General features: G+C 41.2%; 1 protein-coding gene across 9 annotated transcripts in view; it reads right to left on the reverse strand.

The window, feature by feature from the left end:
• The window catches only part of NTRK2 (neurotrophic receptor tyrosine kinase 2), a 343,235-nt gene that overhangs the window by 139,303 nt on the left and 182,984 nt on the right, over nucleotides 1-20,948 (reverse strand). For 2 of the 9 annotated variants that reach the window (XM_069474080.1, XM_069474079.1), the window contains one exon: nucleotides 19,008-19,036. The exons of the other annotated variants lie outside the window; for them this stretch is intronic. In XM_069474080.1, coding sequence (XP_069330181.1) covers nucleotides 19,008-19,036 — 29 coding nt within the window. Of the gene's footprint in view, nucleotides 1-19,007; nucleotides 19,037-20,948 lie in introns of those variants that run through there. 9 annotated transcript variants of the gene reach the window in all.

Consider the following 20,948-nt stretch of genomic DNA (forward strand, 5'->3'; position numbering starts at 1 on the left):
TAATCATCAAAGCTGTATCCCACTCTCCCCCCAGATCAGCCCTACTGCATCCCAAGACCCAACCTGACAGCTAGGAAAAGAAGAAAAGCCTGGAACTTACCTCCCAAGTGGCATTTCCAGGGCAGTGTGCCAAAGATAAGCGAAACCATGGAATGCATATTGCCACAACTTCCCTAAGAGTTAATTTTACTTGACTATTTGAGAAATATATTTTCATAACATATAATAGATACATTCTGCAATAGTGTACAAAATTCCCACGTTGTAGTGGACTATGACTTTGGTGGCCTCCAATAAACTGTGCCACTCTGTTTTTATACTCTCATGTAATCTCCTCACTTTGAATTTAGGTTATTTTAATCCACAGAATGCAGGGAAAGTGAGACTGTGCCAGTTCTAGAACCTAAGCCTTAAGAAGGCCTGGTAGCTTTCACTGTTGTGCTTGTTAAAATGAGTTTGATCACAGTGAGTCCTCCATGATGTGAGGAAGCACAAGCGTCCATGCACAGAAGTCCTCGTGGGACTGAGGCCCTTGGCTGGCAATCCCAGCTGAACCCCCAGCCAGCAATCCCCAACTACCTGCTGTATGCAAGAGACCACTGTGGACCTTCCTACCATACCAACACCACATGATGAAGAAAACTATCAGATCAAGCCTACAGAATTGCGAGAAAAAGTAAATTGTCCCTGTTTTAAGCCACTAACTTTTGGCGTGGGTTGTTACACAGAATTAGATAACCAAAGCATATATTTAATACAAAATCTGTGATTTTAAAGATACTTTACAATGGAAGAAGGAATCTTAGAAATATACTCTCAGACCTCTCTCTACCAGTCAGTACTTCAATGAAGATGATTAAGAAGCATTTCCTTAGAACAGAATTCACAAGAAGGTAATCTCCCAGATCCAGTATGTTTCCTAGCTGTTATATGATGAAGAGGAGCCTTGTGTCCTAAGCCTTTGTTCTATTACCAGAAATAAACCTTTTGTAATCATGGCTGTTCATCCCAAGGTGATCGTTAATGGGATCATTTGAAGACATTACGGAAGTAGGAAGATGGAAGTGTCATTTATATCTGACACCCTCCTTTAGACCCTTTAATTATTTTTCTCTCAAATTACTGTTTCTGTAACTAGGAGACTATCCAAATGGGCAGCTGTAACTGATCCTACAGGGTGAGAGAAGATTAGGAAAGTCTTGTCTACATCTGCTGTACCCAGGACAAACAACCTGAAGCTCAGGCTAAGAAAGGGACCCTCACACTAGTACTTCCTCAGCTGGTCCCTTCATAACAGACCCTCAGTATCCCTCGCTGGGCTAGACCTCTGACTGTAATATAATAAACAAGCACCAGCCTGGCTTTGGAACTGTCGCACAAGGATGGTAAGGATCACAGTCATTAGCACTGATCAGTCACACCATGGACGTACTCTTGTCCAGCACCACTGTGTTCCATTGAAGACTTTAACCAGAGGTCCTCAGTGCTTGGCGACCTAGTGTGATCTAAGCTGAGGGGGAGAAGCAAAGGGAGAGATAGGAGAACAGGACGGACAGCTACTGACCACAGCGTGCCAGGCACTGCGCTAGATGCATCATGTGCATTGGAGATTGAAGATGCAGAAGAAGCAGAGCAGCTGGGCATCCCCACCCTCATTCTTCATGTGGGCAAAGTGCTAAGCACAACAGCTGGCTCTTAACAAGTGCCCCCAAATAGCAGCCATCCGTATTTTTATAATGTTGTTTATGTCATCTTTTAGAGTGGAAACTGAGGTTGAGTCTATGGGACTTGCCCAAGGTCACATAGGAGTAGAAGTTGTGGGTCCAGGATTAAAACCCAGGCCTGAAGCTATTATCTCCATACTAGTAATATCGATAGTGTTGTAATAACAACTTTTTCCTAAACTGAATCTTGCTGATGACTGAAAAAGTTATACCCTTAGAATATACAACCAATGATATGTTAAGTTATATCCAAATTTAAAACCACTTAAAGCAACAAGGGTATTTCAAAATCACAGAAAGATTAAAAAAAAGAAAAATGTTTTAAAAGAATCTCTTAAAAAGTCATTGCTGTCAATAATAGCAAATGGGGAAAGTTCATCAATGAGGCAATTAGCCATCAGATGAAGTCTGGACTCCCAGAGATTTAAAGCAAAGCAGATTTCATAACTTGTGATTCTGCCTAATCATGGACTCAACCCTTCAGCTATTATGTGTTGAAGTGGGTGTCTGGGCTCAGGTGAATTTCATAATGTGTTGAGTACTCTAAGGCCTGGGTCTGACCTCTTAGGGATTTTCATGGGGTTGGTGGCCAGTGCCTCATTACGAGGGGTGAAGTTTCGAGTCTTGTCTTTGCCACTTGATATCTGGGCTATGAGTCTGTTACTGAAACTCTTCAAGTGCCACCTTCCTCATCCATAAGAAATTGCCTGAAGGTGAAGTTTAGCTGAGATCATGTGTGTGGAAACACTTAGCAGATAGTAAGTCTCAAAAACAGTTTCCTTTCTCCGTCCCTCTCTAGAACTGGTTAAATTTCGTCAGTGTTCACCTCTAACATCTGAACCCAAGAATCGCATTTTCTTCTTTCTTTGTCCTGGCTGACTTTCATTTGTGTTATTAACTACTTGGAAAGTAATGAGGCTGGCTTTGTTTTGTTTTCTGTTCTACTCTGTGGTTTGTCAAGAAGCTGTGTACCTTTAAAAAATGGGTTTTGACATTCTTTGTAAGAGTTATTTGAATTTTAATCAAATGGGACAGAAAACAAGATCATGTGTCCCTTTTGTCCCTGTAACATCAAGAAAATAATTTGCAACCTCAACTAACACACACACAAAAAAATCTGCAGACCCAGCTCTCCTGTAGTTTCCCAATTTAAGAGATTTTTTTCCACTGGTGTCCAAGCCAGAAAGCCAAAGGCTACATAACGAAATAAAGCTGAGAATGGACGCTGCTAATCCCACAGGAGATGGTTACCTGATGTCCCTGGAGGCAGCGACTATTTGCTGAGGGTCAGAAAAGGAAACAGTATCTTGGGCTACACTCTGGACTTGAGCTTATCATTGATATATTTGGTCTTGCTGCATGCAAAACGCTTAGTACACACAGCTTACAGTCAAGCTCCAGAGAGACGACCACTTTACATGTTTGGGACCAAAGCATTTTATTGAAACTCATGTCCTTCGGCTCCAAGGCCTTTACCAACTGTCGTAAATGATGCTAGAGTATCATTTTTAAATTCCTTTGACAGCAGGAAAACTTTCCCTCCACGAGGTGCTTAATTTTTTGCTGGTCATTTGGAGGTGACTAGGTCTCAAGGCCTCAGGCCAGGCTGACACCACCAGAAGAGGATGCAGGCTGATGCAGGATAACCTTAAGTCAACCCCTAAAAATCCCTTGTCCCTGAAAACTGACCTAGGGAAAGTGTCTGGCTTGAGAGTATGAAAAGAAAAGGAGCAACACACTCACACTTGTTTACAAAATACCAGTTTGGGCCTTTGTAAGAACCTCTTACATTTCCTGAAATATTATAAATTCTCCTGAAATAAAACACATGAACACATATCACAAGTCATTGATTTTTTTTTGGATGAACCACATACCTTCCGCCCAAGCAAAACTTATTCTTGGGAACGGAGTCCAAGCCCACGCTGAATCTTATCTTTTGTTCAAACCCCACACTTGTTTTACCCTCAGCGAGTTTAGGCAGAAACTGATAGCTAATGCTTTTCATTAAGCCAGTCAAGAAAAACTGCTTACCAGGTTTTACTCCTTCATCAGCCTGACTAATTACACCCATTCACTGTTCCTTTCATACAGAGATTTCAAATTCCAGTTCTCAAAGATACACACCACCCAGGAGACATCTGCTTCCTGGCTCCCTCTGTCTCCTTTTTATATTACCCGGTGAAAAGTACCCGGTGGCCCAGAAAACACAAGCTAAGCAAAATCTAGAAGCTGAAAGCTGGTTTTAAGCTGATGAAGGGTCAGGTCAAGGAGAAAGTGTTGACATAAAGGTAACAGGAGATAGTGGAGTAAAAAGGCAGAAAAACGATCTTTTCGTTCAACATATTTAGGGAAAGGCATTTGGCACACAGACTCCAGTGACAGGCCCCAGAAACCTCTGTGCAGAGACAGAACGAAAAAACAGAATGTGCACGTGTTACTAAGGAAAAGGCTGGTCTGAACCAGGTCTGAGCAGGGGCTTCAGGAAGTGGCAGTGGCCTACATTTGGGTGATAATTAAGGCTGGACTTGAACACCCAAACCTAGGCAGTGCCTGCATAGCAATTACATTTCTCCAAACCACCAAATGTTGGTCATTAAGGAGGTTAGGAGACCAACAGCTCTATAAACTTTGGAAGCAACTTCCTATGGGTTCATGGTCCAAATTGAAATTTTGCCTTCAAAGGAGAACACAGGGGTATATATAATGTCAACCTCATGGGGAACTATAACCATAACTCCCTCTATGGGGAAGTTTCTTTTCTATGGAACTGCTTTAGCCAAATCCACAACAAACTCTTCACAGTGGTCACATGTATCTGCGAAAGCATAAAGTCTTGACCTAAAGAGCTAAAATCCCATTTATCATCTGTGGGTATTCTGTATTCTCTGAAGTTCTTGTCTTTCTGTTAATTCTTCTGTTGGTACAAACTTGATGGTAATAAAGAACAGAATTCTTCAAGATTGCAGGAAGAAAACCATTTTGAATACTGGATTTCAATAAACCTCATAGGAAATAGCTCCTCTTTATACCCTTTTCTTTCAAACTTGCCCAAACTAATTCTGTATATTGTTTCAGTCTTGGGCTTTCCCATGTGCTTGACATGATGCATCTTAGGATTATTAAAAGCCAAAAAAAAAAAAAAAAAGATAACTTCTATTCTGCCACCAGTTCATTCCATGTATTTGATTTATTACAGCAAAAAGAGCACCAGATGCAATTCACATTTAATTGTGTCTTTAATATAAAGATGTAGTACCACTGATACTGTGTATGTGTGAAAGACATTTTTCAAAAAAAAACACTTAATACCTGGAAACCATATTTCACAATCTCAAACTCATGATTTAACACCCTTTAACACTCGATTTTTGAGTGGTTTGTCATTTGAACCTCATTTTCAGGGATCATCAGAAAATAGGCTTCTGGTCTTTCAGGTTTTCAATTGGTGAAGTCATGCTAAATAATTTCTGATAGATCACAGGTTGCAGAACTGAGTAGCTTGAAGGGGCCTCAGTGATCATCTCTACCCCCGAGAGTTATAAAGTCCTAGTTAGAGCAGGAGACACATTTCAGACCGGTCAATGAGCGGCTTCTTTCTGCAGTCTTAGGCTAACTAGGGAGCAGAGAGACTGACTTTTCTATTAGCTTCCTTGCTTCTTGACCACATCCGGTACATATTTTATATGTTCTACGTTTAGCTTAGTGGCCTTATCTTTTATGTTTAGCATCTGGAAAAGACACATTGATTCTGAGAAATGCAAATAATAGTCTGGTTGCAATAAAAAAAAAAAAAAAGCCTGGTTGCACGGACAAATATTAAGTAAAGGAAATATTTAAAATCATCCTTCCTAGCATAACACACAGTATAATTAGTGTTCAGCCTCTGTGACAGATAGTGCCTAACAAATTGTTCAAGCATCATAAGCATTATGAGAAGACCACAGTTTTATTAAACACTGAAAATTGTATTTTTCCCAGTGGTTGTGTTTGAAGATAATGAACTCTACAAGTGGCAGCAGAGATCCAAATTCGATTTTGCACAAGACTCACAAACGTCGTGATATATTATGCCAGTGGAGACACAGCCTTCGTCTAGACAAAATGCAAAAATGTCCTCATGTTCAGTAAATATGTATAATTAGGAAAATATGAAGAGCAGCTAATCATCAGTATTGCATGCATGTCTGTATCTCTCATCTTGTTTTTTTTTTTTTTTAAGTCTAGGTCAAAGTTGAAGCTCACTCTTCTAGGTTTCAAGCGTCATTTTTTCAATTTTCAAAAGGACTATTGGTGTTTGCAAAATCAGAAGGCACCCTAATCAGGTTCCAAAATTTTCTAACTCTTCCTTAAATTTTTGCATTCAATCAAATGACATGGAAAGGTTTTATTTATAAGTACGTTTTATTATACAAATAAGCAGACACTGTCTGAGGAATAAAATCGAAGCAGCTCTGATAGTTTTATTAATTTATTTGATTTACTTCTGGTTTCTTTTACCCAATCTTATTTATGTCAAAGTAAGTTGAAACAGAATTCATTATGTGGTGAAATGCAATTTGAACACTTTTTATTGGAACATGGTGATTCAATCATTTTCTCCATCCATCCCATTATCTCTTCTTATGTTATTTTGTACAGATCAAATCAAATAAGATGAAATCCAAAAGAAACTTAAGAATTTGTGAAGGGGGATGAAATAATATCCCAATAATTCCTTCTACTATAAATGCTAAGTTATACAACAATTAAAAACCTGGTAATTTTGCATTATTATAGCATATTTTCTCTGAGGAAAATCAACTGAGTTAATGAACTTAATTTTTTTGAGTAAAATTTTGATGTAGTTGCAGTTTCTAATCATTTTGATGCAGAATTACATGAAGCATTGAGCCTAATCTAACCCACTTTGGGCATTCTGCATTTTGTTGATTATGTAGATTACAAAATTTGCCAAATTAATACCAGATCCTTTCCTCTTCAAATAGGTTTTGCATTTTAGTAACCTTATGAAGTGTTTGTGAAAATATAAATAAGTGGAGATTTCTCTCATTTGCTATTTTTTGACCTGTTTTATCATGTCAGGTGTGTTGTTAGTACATAGGCGATCTTCAACTCATAAATGGATCAAGTTCCATGTTAGTTGTGTAGAAACAAGATCTGTGTGCTCATGGAGACATTGCACTTGTGATTAGAATGACAAGGCTATCCTTTAAATGCCTTTTCAACCTTTGTGCTACTATATATCCTCCAAATCACAATTCCTATGCCCTAACCCCTCATGAGTGAAATATTTCCATGTTTAGAAACCTGAAAAGGCTGCACACAAACCACAGAGGGTAGCCAAAGGTCAGCAGAGTAGGGAGGGCCAGGAAAACCTCCCTAGCAACCAAAGTGCAAGCCCGTCCCCAGGGAGGTTGCCTCCTCACCTCACAGGCTTGGTCTAGAGCAGTGACCCCCAAACTCTTGTGTGTATCCCAATCATCTAGGGTCTTCATAACAATGCAGATTCCCTGGCCTTACCTCTAGCCATGCAGATTTGATAAATACTGGTTACAAGGCATGGACTTGATTCTTAGAAAGTATCTCCAGTTATTATCTCTTTCTCTCTCTCTCTCACACACACACACATACGCACACACATGCACACACCAGGGACTACACAGCAAGAAACACAAATCCAAAAGGTTTTGCTTGCTTCAGACTGCCAACAACTGGCTGGCTAGCTAGAGGACACAGTGTTAAGGGTAGATGAATAAAGGTCTCTTCTAGCAGTGGTGTCCCCCAGCTTTGTGGAGTGTTTGAGAAGAACTAAGCTGGGCAAAGCCTCAAACAAAAGACCACCAGGTGACTTTCTACCATCACCTCCCAAAGCCATGCAGCTGCCATTGGGTGGATCTTCATCAAAGACGAGGGACTACAAACTCTGGCCTTTACCCTTTGGAATCATTCTCTCCCATGTTTTCATAGGCTACTGAGAATGCAAAAAGTACTTTTACAGTATGGGAGGGAATTTCAAGATTCCTGGGCAAAATGAAAAAGTTTCAGATACACCATCTCATCAGTTAAAGTAGCTACATTTCCAACGTAAACTGCCTCCAAGCCATTGCTGGTCAACGTGTGCCTGTTAGGAGGCAGTGTGAAAAAAGCCTGGCTGGATGGTTGGACAGAGAGATGGGCACTAATATACTATGTGCATTAGAAAAACTAACTCTAGAGTCCACAAGAGTCTAAGTAGGTTCAAACGCTAGCTCTTCTGCCCATTAGATGTGTGTCCTTGGGCAAGGTGCTTAATTTCTCTGTGCCTGACGTTCTTCTTCTGTGTGATTAAAGTAACAATAACAGGGCTATTGCATAAATTTGATGAGATAAATATATGTGATGCATATTGTACAGTGGCCAGCATGTATTAACTACATAATAAATATTAGTTATTATTATTGTGTTAGTGATAAAATTAAACATTGGTTGCTGACATTCACTAATCAAGCTCTTGGCTTCTTGAGTGAGTTTTTAATGCTAGATTAGTCAGCACACATTTTGAGGGTCTAGGCCTGAATTTTCTCAAAACTCTCCTATTGGTCCCCGGCAAAATGCCATCTGACACACCTAAAAACGTTGGTCTGAAAATCTTCCTGTCTCTTATCTGGAACCTTCTGAGTTGTTTTTTTTTTTTTTTTTTTTTTTGACAATAAGACCCCCATTCTTCTTCTCAAGCAGCCCCTTGTTGGTCCCTGAGCCTCAAATTGTTCCAGTGACCTCTGGTTTTGATCACTGAGGGCAGGTGCTGTTCTAGTTTTCCCTAAATCACTCTGCTTTATCTTCACATCCCTACTCTTTTTGGTGTCCTTCTACCAATAGAAGCCTCTGGTATCTCTCATTGCCAATTCTCCTCCAAACAAAAGTCATGCTTGAAACTTCAATGTTAGGCCTGCCTGAGAAATTATTCTCTTATAACAGAAAGCATAAAGCTTTAGCATAGCTGAAACCCAATTCACAAAATCAGACAAGAGAATTCTCAAAATGTAAATGACTTGGGAGATAGAATAGAAAGAACAGGAAAGAAAGCTTCAAACCCAACAGCGACCAGGCATGGCTATGAGGGTAGATAATATGCAATTCAAAAGGAAAGGTAGTCTACCTTCTGCTCCTACCAGAATCATAGGCAAATTTAATTTATTAGCCATGCCTGAGGTTGGCTCAATGAAGTTGAGATGTATTTTCTTCCCAAAGCTACAGTAAGATGACAGGTAGAGTAGATATGATCATCCAATCATTTTTTTTCATTCAATTGTTCACTACCTATTTATTATGCACCTACGATGTCCTGGGCACTGTTCTAGGAGCCAGCCAGAGATGCCAAAGCACTTGTTTGTTCATTGAATAGTCCATGATTACAAATTTACAAAATGGTCAATAAGTATTTATTTACATCTGCAATTTTCAATATCATTCAGTGCCTACTGCCACCGAATTCCCAGTAAGACGTGACTTCCTGATTATACATTCATCATCCAACACAGACATATGACTATATACGCTGAGCCTAATCAGAACTTTCATTCCCACCCCCTCAGCCCCCAGCCCATCCTGGAGTTTCATTGTTAAAGGTCCCAGCTAGTCTTATTAGTCAGAGGTTTGTTTTATTTCATTTCTCTGGGAAAATTTTCCATACTGGCAAATGTACATAGAAACATGTGAAAACACACCCAACCCCTACCCCAGGGGAAGCAAAGGACTCATCCAATTCTCTTTTTGGAAATATTTCAGCCCCTTTTCTATGAAGTCTCATTCTAATTAGTCCAAGCCACTCTCTGGCTGCTTCTCCACAACCCCAACGGGCTGGCCAAGCCCTGGAGCTCTGTGCTGATAAATGCATGGAGGTTCAGGGGGATTGGAAATCTCTAGTAAACAATATTTTGATTGTATTATTACTTGTCGTGATGGACTTTAACTGCAGTGGAATAATTCATACTCAAAACTCTGGTCTTTTCCAAGTTATCAAGATGATTAAGAGAATAAACATTGGGTAGGAAAATAATTATTCCTTTTGGCTAACCTCACCATCTATTATCTACACTTACTAAGTGCAGTAAAGAATTGTTGTATTACTTTTGGGGGAACACTTGTTATTCTACCTATTAAAAGATTAATATGAGGTATTGGTCACGTGTGCCTGTCACAAAGTGATTGTTCATATATACTGGCTCCTTGATGTCCCCTGACTTTATGAAGCTCCTAGATGCAGGCATGGAAGAATGCCATTTATCAATGCTAACTCACATTTTTAAAAAGACTCTGTAAAGGCCACAGATCTATAGAAATTTTGACCCCTTTTAGTCAGTTTGGAAACATGGACCTTTGCATGGAAACTGAAAGAATGAGTTGTAGAGAGTAAGCCAGAGAAGTATTTGTCTGTCCTCTGAGATGCTCACGAGACTGGTATCAAGATTGGTTCTCCGTAGACTGCTGGTAAGGGGGCGTTATTAGCTGCTGTGTTCCCCTGGCCTCCCTGGAACTGGGTGACCAGGGCACGTGCTGTGTGTGCTCAACCCTCACATCGCCTAAGGAAACTCAGTAAACGTGTGTGTCCCACTGTGCTCCCGAAAACACCTGGCACACTTCAGACTCCTGTCTTGGACATCAAGTTCACCTAGGAAATCTGATATGCTAATCTCAGAGGAGTGGACTCACGTAAGAAAGAGTACAAGATCTATGGCATAGGATGCTTTTTCTAAGATTTTCTGAAATAAAACAAAAAAGACAAATTTTTCAGAGTGGGGTTGGCCAAAAAAAAGTAGAATTTTACATAATTTTAATTAGCAAAACAATAAAAATAAGGGTTTATTATTCGTGATTATTTAGTATTTCTGGTAAAGACTGTACTAAGAGAGGAAACCTCACTACTTCCCTAGGGAGCAAAGGGGCCCAGGTCTGCCCACTGACGGCTCCACTCTCCAGCATTAAGTTCAGTCCCCTCATGTCCCCCGCCTTCACGTTTAAGGTTAATACACTCCAGCATACCTTGATAAACTCACAAGAAAGGGACAATGCCAGTGCTACAATTCCTCTTGCATATTTAGAAAACTGCTGGGTATTAATTTTGGAAAAGATGAGTAGCAGCAGCACGAGGCTAGAAAGAGCCCTGAGTCCCAGGAGGTTCTCCTGGGTCTCAGAAGAACCTCTCCCACGTGAAAGGGGTGGGATTTGGGTTCTTTCTTTTTCCTTCTAACCTTTCTGAGCCTCAGTTTTCTCATCTGTGAGACAGAGGAATAATATCTATCCTCCAGCATTGATACGGATTTTTTTTTAATGTGAAAATACAATCCATGGGCCAGGCGCAGTGGTTCACACTATAATCCTAGCACTCTGGGAGGCTGAGGCAGGAGGATCACTTAAGCCTAGGAGTTTGAGGTTGCTGTGAGCTATGATGACACCACTGCATTCTAGCCCAGGTGACAGAGCAAGACTCTGTCTCATAAACAAAAAAACACAATCCATGGGGCACGCAGAAAGCATTAGAGATGAGCTGTTTAAAAAGAGAGAATGCAAACATTACAGAAAGGGCTCATGGCATTAAAGAACAGGCTGAGTGAAAATGGAGTATTTTAAATCTCAAATATTGTTTCTTTAATAGAACAAAGGTAACACCAAAACTCCAAATGGCGGGGGGGGGGAGGGGTGTGGGGAGAATAAATCAATATCTAATACATTTTTTAAAGAATTTCACTTATTTTTAAAAAATTTTATCCAGTTTTTCCCCCTAGATTATTTCTCAAACTTACTGAAAAGCTCTGCAGACCCTCCTATCCTTTTCAAAAGAATCTCTCCCTCTCTTTCTCTCTCTCTTGTCTCTTTGGCAGCCTCATTCTTGTTCTCACTCTGGAGAGTCACATACGAAAAGTAAAAAAAAAAATGCAGGCCGGGCGCGGTGGCTCACGCCTGTAATCCTAGTACTCTGGGAGGCCGAGGTGGGCGGATCGTTTGAGCTCAGGAGTTCGAGACCAGCCTGAGCAGGAGCGAGACCCCGTCTCTACTAAAAATAGAAAGAAATTATATGGACAGCTAAAAATATATATATAGAAAAAATTAGCCGGGCATGGTGGTGCATGCCTGTAGTCCCAACTACTCGGGAGGCTGAGACAGGAGGATCCCTTGAGCTCGGGAGTTTGAGGTTGCTGTGAGCTAGGCTGACGCTACGGCACTCACTCTAGCCTGGGCAACAAAGTGAGACTCTGTCTCAAAAATAAAAAAAAATAAAAAAAATAAAAATGCAGGGAGATGAGGGTGCTTATCTCTCGCATATGTCAGTAGGTAGCACAGGACGGCTAAGGCTGGACACACCGAGGCTGGTGAGCAAAAGGGACTCAGGGGACTGTCTATGGAGAGGGCCAGAGGAAGGGTTGAGGAAGGACGATTAGGCCAGGAGCTCAGGAAGGGTGAGAAGACTGGCAGGCAATCAGCCGAGTGGTTCATGTATAGAAAACAGAGCTTTGCAAAGGCCGGAGGTTTCCACAAGATCCAGGCCAGAAGGAGCCCTGAGTCCAGGGCTGGGCAGGGAGAGGACGTGAGATTCTCACTTTGTGCATAAAATTTAAGGAGACGCCAAGAATTCAGTCATCAAGATAAATAGTAGTTTAATGCAATATTTTCTAAAATAAAATCGAGTGCAAATATCTGTGATAAAAATACATCAGAATTTTAAGAAAGACTAAATCTGACACTGAACTTGCAGGACTCACCTCACTCGTCTTACCTGAATCCTGATCCTACCAGGAATCTGCTGTCTTTATTTAAAATTTTTGATATTTTCCTCATAGATTTAATTTTTTGCTTTAAAATTTTTTTTTAACATGTTGCATGAATATTTTACTTATCTTGAGTGCTGAGATTTTTGGTGCCCCTTCAAGTTCTGTGCCTTAACTGAGTGCCCCTCTCACCTCACCCTCGCTCTGGCCCTGCCTGAGTGAAGGGGAAACTTCCAGAAAACCCAGAGGCGCCACCTGGGAGCAGCTCGGAAGCCAATGGGGACAACTCCTAGAGGGCTGTTTGCGAAGCTTTGAGGAAGCCCAGCACTGATTCATATTCTCAAGTCTATATAAGAATAATTATTAGTAGGTGACAAAAGTAGGCAACAGAGACCACAGATCTGACACTCTTGTCTTTATTGGTATATGTGTTTGGCTCTGAATGATCAACTACATCACAAAGTCCAGTACAACAGATCTCATTTTCACAGACATGTCTATATGATAAAGAATTCCAAGCTCCACTGATCGCTCATACACACATGTGGGCAAGCCCTGGAGTTTCTGAACATAGTAAGAGAATGTAAGTCATGTGTTAAGTCCACTGTCTCGCATCAAATATGGGAGAGGGAAATGAAGTGAAGCAACACTTAGCAATCAACACAGCCCTTCCCTGTCCCACCCCAGCATGACGTGCTGCAGCATCGGAGGGCTGCACTGCAGAGACCAGTGCTATAAGGTGGCAGGGGTGCTCAGATGGGAGGAGGCCCCTTGGCCATGGAGGGGAGGCAGGGAGAACTCACAGAATCACACTGACACCTAGATTTGGTGCCCATTAGCGGGAGGAACATCAATCCGTACTGACCCACCGAAAGTCCCCCTCTCCCCAAAAGTGGATAAAGGTGTGGGAATCATCTGAACTAATCCCCCAACCTCAAACCTCCTCCACAGCCCTGCCCACACACCAAAGTGCTTCCTCATGCTGGGACAGGAGGGGCACGAAGGCCGCAATGACACAAGTTTTCTCAAAGAGAGCAAAAGAGGATACTGGGATGTCAACACCAAGAACGATGCCGATGTATCAGCTATTAGACCCAAAGCTCACCTAGATCCACTTTAATTAAAAACTTGGGATGTAATATGTAGGAAATGACAGTATATACAAGCCTAGAGGAGAAGCCTGATTCAGGAAGTGAATGACAATCTTATTTCCTCTGCTACTTGGCTTCCTCCCCAAAGCTCAGGAGTTCAGAAATTGAAAGAAGGCATAGCTACCCATCACCAATATCTTGCTAAGAAAATGAGAGTTTTCCTCTTTCAAAACTAATGTCCTTGAAAGTCTAAGTAGGGTTCAGGGAAACCAAAACCTTACATGTAAGTAGAGGAATTTTACCAACAGCTCAAAATGAAGGCTCCTAAGTGAGAGAGAAACATCCTAAAGGTCTCCCCTCTGGCAGCACTTGGGAAAGAAAGAACAGCCTTCTATAATAAGTAAGGCGCAAGCAGCTGTATGTAGTCACAGTTGTTTCTGTAGATATTAGGAAACGGCATTAATGGAATTAGGAACCAGGAAGAAATGTGATCATTAGCATCATAATTCCTGAATTCTAATACCTAGAGAAAAAGAGGGAGGATGGAAGAACAAGAGGGGCAAAGAAATTTCCATTCATGGAAGTAAACCCAGGAGAGAGAACATGTGATACCAGTTAGCTCAGCTGGCCGGGGGATTAATAGAACATAAGAACATAAGTTCTGACCCTGGGCAAGCCAGTGAGTGGCCCTCTATTCCTTAGTAGTAGACTGAAGGCCAAGTTACTTGCAAAAGTCAAGTCTTTGGGAGTGAGAGGTGGGTGAAGGTAAGTATTGAACATGAATATGTAAGTAGATCTGAAAATTCACTATTATAGGAAAACAATTCAGGTGGATGCTCAGTGGTGCCATCTCTGCTTATTGTACAAGCAGACATTTCACATAATAACCTTTAGTAGAGACATTCCCTAAAGTGGAGACTAGCTATTTTGATATAATTATATATAATAGGATTTTATTCTGTCCTTTCTATATCAACCACTTTATTGGAACATGAGGAATATGGCACTCAGTCTAAATGCCATCATTATCTAATAATGAGCTTGGGTTCCACTTTAATGCACCCAGAAGGTCAATGACATGGTTAAACAAATGTGCTAAATAATAACAGGATACAAAGAATGTTGATGTCTATCCACATGCAGTAACTGATAAGAATAATATAGAAACTAGGCCTAGATTATTGTTTTCTTTCTGGAGTTCCCCCTTGCTTTGGTTCAAAATCACACAGATCTAATCTCTTACAAATCACAGGAATCTATTTGTCCTAAACTCAGTTTTAAAATCTGTTAACCTTAACATTACTGTGCAAAATACCAACACTGACATACAATTGTATGTCATACTATTGATAGAGGTCCCCTTGCCAGAACCCCAGCTCTAGACGCCTGAGATATCAGACAAGGAAGGAAGCCCTTCATGATGGAAAATCCGGGGATCCACGGGCAGCCCACTCCACCAAGTTTAGGCAAGGCTAGGAGTGACTGAAGGGAGACTCCAGCTCTTCAGAAGTCCTGCACAGCCCAGGGGTCCTGGGTGGAAGAAAGGTTGCCCTAAATATTGGGAAGTATATCAAATATAACCAGCCTGGCCTTTTAAGGTCCAGAGCTAGCTAGCAAGTGCGAAGAACTGGGAGACAGATGTGATCATCTGCTTCAGTTGAGCAACAAACTACATTTGGAGTCACCTGGAATGGTTGACCCCCAGCTACAGCTCTCAGCCTGCCTTGTCAGAAAAAGGGAGACTCACACTTCTGAGTCTTTCCAGGCTGCAGCACATGTGATACTCACAATGTGAGAGCTGAGCTTCTGCGGGGTCTAAGATCTCTCTAGACCAGACCTGATGTGGCCAGCCTTGGCCAGCCGCCAGCGCTGTCTTAACCCTTGTACACCCCGCCCAAATATGAAATCTGAAACCAGGAGTAATACACCCAGTGTTCTTCCATGCACTTTCCAGCACAGTCCACCAAAGGAGAGCCATTGCTACAGAAATAGAAACAAAGCCCAGTACAGACAAAGGCAAGGACACATACGGTTAGACTTGATATTACCAGAGTTAAAAGGACACCCACAGACTTGAAAGCCATACATCCAGATGATATCAGCAGTTGTTCTAACAGTTGCAATTATAGGTGAGTTTTAAACTTTCATCTTTATTTCTTATGTTTTCCAGATTTTCTACTATAATCTATATTATTTATTCTTGTTTTAAAATATCTCCTTTTAGGGTACCTGAAAGCATTTTGGCTGATTAAGACTTAATTCTCTCTTACTAGCAAAAATCATCAGGACTGTACCAATCAGGGTGACCAACTCATTGTGGTTTGCCTAGGACTTTTCTGGTTTTAAAAATGAAAGTTTCACATCCCAGAAACCACCTCAGTCCTGGGCAAACCAGGATGGGCCATCACCCTACTATTCATTTTCTTTTTGGCCACACATACTATCTTCTAATTTTCCCCTCCATAGGAGAAGCCAAGTATTCACCACCAGCAGAAACACACAGCATTCTCTCCGGGGCAGGAAGCAGACCCAAACACAGGGCAGAACAGATTTGTCTCCTGCTTGGCTGCTGTCTAGTCTCAGGAGGTGGCTCTTGCTCTCATTTAGGGGCCGAGCCTGAGGAGAGAGATTCCTTTATGTGGTGATCAGGTTGAACTAAGAAGTAGCTCTCTTCCTAATTCTTTCCCGCCCACGATTTAGAGCAAATGTTTCTTCTCTTGCCATTCATGAGAAAGAACAACGGCCAAGAAAAAGAAAACCAAAACAAACAAAACACCACTAAACTTCAGTGAGTAACCTCCGTGCAGCATTACTGCATCTCAGAAAGGAGACCTGGTGTGACTGTTAATCCAACAAGAAGCCCAGCCGTGGTGGGCTACCCTCTCAGGCTGGCAGGATTAGAGAAGACAGAGAAAATCTGCACTTCCCAGGGAGAAACCCTGCTGTGTGTTATAATAGCTGCCGTAAAGGATTGAGTGTCACATCCAAGAAAAACTCCAATGGTGCCATCTCTACTCAACAAAGGGGAGCACTCAATTGGTCCAAGCATCTGGGTAGCAGAAGCTTCTTAGCAACATACGAGGCTCCTCTGCATTTGGGTTTGCTGAGCTGGTCCTAGGCCATAATCTGCTGCAAGAGTGACCAACCCGAAACCAAAATGGGGTGCAACTTGATTAGATTCATCCTGTTGCTTCACACACCCCAGTCAGGCTGGGCCTTGGGAAATACCCAGAACACGTGCATTGGGATCCCCCATCTGCTGGGATGCTTCCAGAACACCACTGATGTTTTGGTGAAATTGGACTAAAATGTATCTGATGTGTATGAGATGCATAATTCCATCTTGGTTGGTCGATGATGTGGAAGTAAACACAGTCTTCAGAATATCACTATGAGTGTCTCCCTGACCTAAATCCATAATCTCTTTTTTTTTCCTTTTCAGCCATCAGGCATAGGATTGGAGTATTTTCTCTAGGAGATCTAGGTATACTACAATTGAGTGGTATTTCTTTTTGGATAACAAATAATATCACCCAGTGGTCAAATGCTAATAACACGATTTTACTTTGTTGTGAATGTGCTTGAAACTGGTTTGCTAAGAAATCTTCATCCCAGCAGAGTCTGTAACATGGCTTACATTTTAAATGTAATTATGCAGCATGTATTCATTTCCCTTCTTTTAGGGAACTCAAGTTGCTTTTTTAAGCATTATTTGATAGCTTCTTACCATCTCCTCTGGAGTTGAAAAGGGAATATAATATCAAATTGTTGTAGCTAGCGATGGGGAGCCATGGCACTGAGGGGGAGAAGAAATTGCACCGGGACCTACAGAATGCCAGCAACGTGCCATGAAGGCCCCCACGGGACAACTTGTCCACCCAGTGTGCCATAAAAGAAGCAATTTCTAAGGATCCTAAAATAACTGCATTCTCTGTCCTAATGCTCATAGTGGGTAGAATGGACTTAGCTGATTTGTAAAGTGCAAGTCTTGACCTTCCAAGGCAGACCAATAGTTCCCAAAGCAGCCATTATTCGGCCAATTAAACACTTACAAGAAAATATACTTCTGAAAGACAAATTTAATAGGCAAAGGACAGGAGAAAGTGCCAAAGCAATTGTTTCTACCTGTTTTTCTATCCTGTCCCTGGCCATCAAAATGGACCACGGTGATCTGATCACACTGAAGTCTGAAGATAACCTTAGCTAACTCTCAGGGCCCTCATTCTTTGATCTAATGAGCTCCTGGGGTTTAGGACCCTTGCTCATGTGTTCTCGAAGTAATGTTGCAAATCTGTTCAAACTCTCTATGGTTCTGTGAAAAATATTACCTCCATCCCCTCCCCTTGTTCACAAGACAACAACAAAGTGGCCGTGGCCATTAAAGGGAACAGGATGGGGACACTGCGTGATAGTTTCAGCTACTATTAAAACACTCCCTCCCTTTATAACATCTTATTTCCTTAGTACTAGCTGGTCTGTGAATCTGTGCTTATCTACATAATTACCTAATAAACATGTGACGAGTGGAAACACATACACGCACGCATGCGTACACACACACATGAACTATAATACCTGCAGAAGTATGGCACACTCTGGGGAAAGCCAAAAATTATCCACTTCATTGGAAACAGAACTGAAGTGGAAAAAAGTCAGAATTCTTTATATGCATCTGCCACAGGGAGTTACTGGCCCTAGGTATACACAGAGGGCATGCTCTGCAAGGACAAACAATTCAGGTGCATCTCTAGAGAAAATTCCCATTCAATTCAGGCCTCAGGCCTACAGCCCTAGCTAATTTACAAGGCTGCTCTAGGGAAGACACAGTTTTAGGGATGACAGTAAGTTTATGGTGCTCTGGCAGAAGAAGGTATAACCCATTCCCACCCTTCAAGAGAGAGCACAAGACTGAAGATTTGGGGGTTTTGCTGGTTAGTACGTTTGTTTTGTTTTTGTTAGTTAGTGTCAGCTCAGAAGGTACGTTTCCATTGTACCGTGTCAAAAACTTTCTCAGCAGTCAAGGAGAGGAAAGCAACACAGCGCTGCCCTTGAGCCGAGTTTGTAAGTGTTACAGGGAAACCACCCCGTGCTGTCAGGTGACATGGTTTTCAGACATGTCTAAACAGACTAGTTGACTTAAAGACCAACTCCAGACTTGATGATGCTGAGCTGATCAGCTCCATCTTGCCATCCTGATTGACCGAGGAGATGGGTCTACAGTTAAAGTGGCAGAGCCCTTGAGGGGTTAGTCATTAGAACACATTGCTTTGTCTTGGGAAGGCAACTTCTTGCTTGGCTAGGTTATGGAAGCTAAGGAGTGACGTCAAGATCTTGTCTGGCCAGAATTTGCAGATAAACATAGAACTCTTCTCCTCCATCGGGCATGGGTTTAGCCTCCTTTAGTTCCTGCAGTGACACAGGAGCCTCCAAATACCAAATTATTATCAGGCGGTCTTGGGGGAACCTCTGGGCCCTGCAATAAAGTAGACAGACTTGCTATTGGAAAGTGCTCGGGAGCAATTCAGCCCTGTTCAGATTGCTCTAAAATCCTGCAAACCATCTCTGGACTTTGTAAATGCAACCCTCATGTAGCTCCTGATAGTGTAAAAACGTACTTCCGGGGATAGAATGTATCACCACCTTTCACTGAAATGCTTTTACGTGTCATTTAAATAAATCTGATTTGATCATGTTTTGTTTGTTTCGTTGTTGTTTTGTTGTTCAAGCAAAGCTATGCAAGTATTGAGGCTGTATCCCTTTGGACAAGCCCCTTCTGAACATCATTTGTAAAATAAGGTGTTTGTATTAATTGAGCTTTAAGGTCTAACTCAGAGGATTACAAACAGACGGTGGACGATGGACCAAACCTGACTCATGCTGACGTATTCCTATTTTCTCTCACCCAGTGCCTTAAATCTTGGGGAATTCACAGAAAATAATAAATGTCTGTTTCCTCTGAAAAAAATTAGAGTATGTAGTAATACCAAGCCCATGTTCCAGCATGGCCCTCACTACCCCTTATCATTCTTCTAATTCAGCCTGGTTTTTATATTGACCTGTCTGATCCCTCAAGGTAATTGCTCTAACCTATTTTATCATAGTGCCTGACACGTTGCATTGTGATTATATGATGATCTAACTATCAGCCACCCCATCGAGGAGGCAGGACACAAACCATTATTTTCATGGAATCTCTAGCTCCTAGCATTATAGGAGTATTATAGGTAATCAATAAATATTGAAAGAATTGAACTTCCCACTATCTAAAGTCTTACAATTCAGTGAAATGAGACAGGGATCACTCTTTGTAAGATCACACATGTATTCGAAAGCCCACATCTTTGACTAGCATGCAGCTTTAGGAAAGAGAAGTAAATACGCCAGTTTGTGGCTCAAGCCTCTGATGGGTCAAGGACAGGGGCGGTCAACTGTCCATGTGATATTTTGCTTTAAGCACATGGAAGAAGTTCTAAGCTCTCCCTGAGATCTTCTTAAATTTTTTAAAGATATAACATATGCAACTTCTTGGAAGAGCCCTTCTTAGAGGTTGTTTAGAGGTTAGTTTGTAAAAAAAAAAAAATATTCAATAGGAATCATCTAATTGAAAGCTAAGCTCCTAACATTTCATGGACCTATAGCAACAGATCCCTCTGTATGTCAGATCTATTCATTTTGAAACATTTTTAATTTCTAGAAGACTATAATTAGGATGTTCAAAGAAATGATTTTTTTGTTAAAAACTTATTTCTGCTAAAATTGTTATCTAAATCTGTTTAAATTGGCTAATATACTGTTAAAAACATGTCTAATAAGTAAACTGCTATGTAGGCAAGTTTGATAAGAATAAAGCCAATGAAAAAGGCTATGAGTCATCTTTCTGGTTACAAGTCTGCTATTAATCAATATTTCAGTCATATATAGACACATCTGCTCAACATCTGGCCAACATCAAAGATACAGCATGTTTCAGGAATAGTTCAACAGATGATGTCCCTGCTCTCTGGGAGCTTACAATCTAACCTAAACAACACTCCGGAAACACATACACAAGAGTGGTCATACTTAACAAAAGGCAACAGATACACTGAAGATAAAGGAAAACAAAATATGGGATAAAAAAGTGACATTTACAAAAGGGTGAGGGGAAAGAAAGGAAATTGCATCTTCATCCTGTTTCTTTGAAAAAGGATTCATGAAAGATGTGGGATTTTAAGTGCTTTTAAAATCACAGAAGGGTATATGTGGCTTCGTCCTGGAAAAAAAGAATCTTTTGGTATAAGATGCCAAGTGACTGAACAGTAAGCCAGGAAAGGACAGGTGGGGGAAGGACCCAGCAAGACTTCATAGGAAGGAGCTGCCTGATGGAGAAGGGAAGGTTTAGATAC

The sequence above is a fragment of the Eulemur rufifrons genome, chromosome 7 (genome assembly GCF_041146395.1).
Source record: "Eulemur rufifrons isolate Redbay chromosome 7, OSU_ERuf_1, whole genome shotgun sequence".
Taxonomy (NCBI): Eukaryota; Metazoa; Chordata; class Mammalia; order Primates; family Lemuridae; genus Eulemur; species Eulemur rufifrons.